The following is a 4172-nucleotide window of genomic DNA, read 5'->3' on the forward strand; positions in this document are numbered from 1 at the left end:
ACTCCATGTAACAATGTCTGGATATGGATACTAGATAAACCAACATATTACAAATATTTTGCATAATATTATTAACAGGTTAATTTAACATTATAATAGATATATTATGTTAGGTCTGAACTAATTTAATAGTTTGTAGGTAAATAAATAAATTTTTTTAATTTTCAAAATTTCAATTCAATACATATACAATTAAAAATAAATGTTAGTTAAATATAATTAATTCTTTTAAGGCAAATAAATGTAGTGATACACTTGGTCGCAAAAGGTTTTTTAGACCATTCTTTTAAATTTTAAGATAATTTAACAATAATTTTTTAATAATCATAAGTTAATCATACATAGGTAACAAATTCATGTAAAAAATATGTCAATGTCATGAATAGGGTTTGAGACTAAAATCTAGATCAGACTTCAAATATGAAATTTTAAAGTATCTTTAACTTTATTTCCGTGTTTTAAATTTAAATTAATTTAAATAGATTCTATATAAATAATTTATACTTCAAATTGTAGTTTTTAAAAGACATTGTCACTGCAGGCATTATCACCTAATGTTTCATCATACAACTGAAAAATACTCCCAAACCCTAATCATGACTGAATCTTCCACATTACATATTCATATTATATGAACCACTTAAAAATTGAACTTAAATTTACAAGACAAGAACTATGAAAAATCTATTCCAAATTTGATGATACACTTTAATCAAAATTTTCGTCTTGCAATTGTGCAAAATATGAGTGGTTAGTAATAAATCCTAACGTGTATTTTGTAAGGTCATCCTGCATTGTTAATACGCAAATGTTATTAGATAGTGTCGTAGGTAATGATCCGACTATGTCTAAGAATATTTTTTCAAATGCATTCGAACTTTTAGATGTTATCGCCATGGGTTATTTAACATGCTTATTTGTTACTTTATTAACGCAGACAAATTACTATATAAATCACATGCTGCAGCAACAATAACGAAGAGAAAAAATAAAATAAAATGAAATATAAAACCGGACTATAACATCATTAGCGCCGTGATTCTGTTACGACTTTGAATAACCATAATACCACCACACGTACACGCGTTGCACGTTTAACGTGTCCTAACATTTGCGTAATACATGATTGGGGACTTATTCAAACAAAAATACGTGGGTTCGGGCCTATCAGGAGAATGTAACAACATTGACTACTAGGTATACGCTAATAATATCCGATCATCTTAATATTAATAAAAAAAATTACGACTGTGGGTTTGAGTTTGGTGGCATGTCTGACAGGAGAAAGGGCGCACGAGACTCGTCGGAACGACCGTACCCTGCTCAGACCAAGCAGACCATGTATTTGGACTGGGAAATCGGTCCCTTTAACGTGAAAAAAAAGAAAAAAAAATGACTTTAAGTCGTATATATCTAGTCGCGTATAACAACATTCAATCGAAAAAAAATATCGATTATACATGGGGACACATTTAAATTAAATAATAATATACAGGCACCACACGCAAACGTGTACAGAAATATATATATATATATATACCACTAATACGATAACTTAACCGAGTGTCGTCGCCGCGAATGTCCGAACCACCGATGTTGTTGACCGCATCGGGATAACTGTTCGATAGGCAGCTAGACTCCCGCGATGCCGATAACCGCTGCCCTGCACGCATACTCCGGACTATCCACTTCTAGGGAGTTTACCGGCATATTATGAACAGGACGTGAGGTAATGAATTTATTCCTGAAAAAAGTGGCAGGCAGTACTTGTTCGGGGAATATGATAATAACTATTAACAATCACATAGGTAATGCGACGTATTACAGTGTAATAATATATAATTCACAATCTCTCATAGAGGTATAGAGATAATTATAGGTGTACGCCGACACGGAGGAATCGTTGACAGCCGATACTTAATTAGAACACGAAATATCATTGGAGTCATTAAACCGTAATTGGTTGTGTAATAAAGACCGATTAATTATAATAATGGCAAAGATAGCTGATTACCGCATTAGCTCAAGGTGCATAAACCGATGTATATTTACACACTGTATACGTAATAAATAATAATAATAATCATATAATAATATAATGACATTCATATAATCATACACATAGGTAGATTTCAACATTTTTTTTTTTTTAACAGTTCCTTTTTATTTCGTCTATTTCTCCATCCACTAGGATTTATAGAAAATAAAGATCCTGGCAAGGTCGCCATCTGTGACCGTTCGACAATTTGAATAGACAAATTGCTCGTCGAACGTCATGTGGTCGCCCGTTTGACAAGGTCGCCAACCACGAACCGAGGCCCAAAAGACCGGAGCATCGTGGATTTTGTATATGTATAATAAATGAACACGAAATGTAAAAAAGAATCTATTGTTTTTATTGATTTTTTTTGTGTTGAAATTATTTTGACGCCGAGAAAGCCGAACGGCACAAAACTCGGACAAAGAAAAAGTATAATGTATATTTTGACAGTCGTCATACATATGACTATGCCACCGATTATAATCATAAATTATGAAAATGATACTACAAAACCTCGCGAGGGGGCTCGGTCGCTCGTAGACGCCGAGGTATACATTACATATTTTTATAGGTATACATACCATTATATTTCTATATACATAAAAGGAACAAAAAAAATAATTACATACCAGCCAAAAATCCACACACCAACATAGTTAAACAGAAAACATTCCACTCATCATCCGATCCACCGACGGTAATCCGTCGCGGAAACGATTTAGTGGATCTCACTCCATTTTTAACACAATATATGAAAAAACTCGGACGCTGGCTTTTGGTTGCCGGAGACGTCCGTCCAGGTCGGAGGGCAAGAAGAGAAGGAAAAAAAATGCTGGGTGTGCAGTATGGTAGGTGGGCAGCGGTTATCGTCACGGCCTAGGGCTTCCTTATGGATAACGGCTGCGGCGACGGTTCGATAGTACAAATTCGACAAAACATTATGCGTATAAATATATATTATACCAAGGATATACGTGCAGTGGTAATTTGGTAGTTGATATAAATAATTAAAACAGACGTAATTTGCATTACACGTTACACGGGCCCGGGGGTACGGGGAAAACGACGCTTTACGGCTGCCTGATATGGTCGCTCCGCAACAATGGCAGATCTGTGTTGTCCGTGGCGTTCACGGGAATAGCGGCGGCGCTCATGGACGGTGGTATGACCGTTCACTCGACGTTCGGTTTGCCTTTCGGTACGCTCAACGAAGATTCGACGTCGTCCATCGCCATGCAGTCTCGCGTAGGATACGGGAGGCGGCACTCATCGTCTGGGACGAAGCGCCCATGTCTCCGGGGCTCCAACTGACGGTGGTCGACCGGTTGCTGAAGGACATAATGCAATCGGAACTGCCGTTCGGTGGTAAGACGGTTCTATTCGCGGGTGACTTCAGACAGATACCACCGGTGGTCCGCAGGGGGACGAGGGCCGCGATCGACGGGAACGTGAACACCGCCGAAATCCCCAGGAATATGGTATGTGACATAGCTAATTTGATTGATTTTGTTTACCCGCAGCAAATGTCGTTGGCTAACGTCAACGACTTTGCTCGGAAAATAATTCTCTGTCCCCGGAACGAGGATTGTAGGCAGGTCAATCGCATGGTGCTGCAACGCCTCACTGGTGCCGCGAGAACCTACACCGCCATACACACGGTGGTGGCGAACGAGATTGCCAACTACCCGACCGAGTTTTTGAACTCGCTGGATCCCGAGGGACTTCTTCCGTACAGGCTGACGCTGGTGGTCGGTTCCGTGGTCATGCTGCTGCGGAACATCGATCCAAAAATCAGAATGTGAAACGGAACAAGGTTAGTGGTTACGGAACTGAGGCGCAATAACTTCAAAGCGAGGTTGTTGGAGGACGCGGGGGAAGGGCAGGACGACATCGTCATCCCCAGGATACCGCTGTCGTCCAGCGGAGACGACGACCTGCCCTTCACCATGCGTCGGGTTCAGTTTCCGGTGAGACTTTCGTTCGCGATGACGATCAACAAGTCTCAGGGTCAAACTTTCGACAGAGTTGGTTTGTTTCTGCCGTCCCCGGTGTTTACGCACGGACAACTGTACGTTGCGTTCTCACGAGTGCGGGACTCGGAATCAATAAAAGTTGGTATGTACGGTGGCGA

At 39.5% G+C, this 4172-nt stretch overlaps 1 protein-coding gene across 1 annotated transcript; it reads left to right on the plus strand.

Moving 5' to 3' along the window:
- Positions 1-3126: 3126 nt before the first annotated feature.
- On the plus strand, positions 3127-4042 carry LOC111038539 (ATP-dependent DNA helicase PIF1-like). The gene has a single exon (XM_022321671.1). It carries the CDS (start codon positions 3127-3129, stop codon positions 3841-3843), a length of 717 nt encoding a protein of 238 aa, XP_022177363.1. The 3' UTR covers positions 3844-4042.
- The last annotated feature ends 130 nt before the right edge of the window (positions 4043-4172 follow it).

This window comes from Myzus persicae, unplaced genomic scaffold (genome assembly GCF_001856785.1).
Source record: "Myzus persicae strain clone G006 unplaced genomic scaffold, MPER_G0061.0, whole genome shotgun sequence".
In the NCBI taxonomy this organism is placed as follows: domain Eukaryota; kingdom Metazoa; phylum Arthropoda; class Insecta; order Hemiptera; family Aphididae; genus Myzus; species Myzus persicae.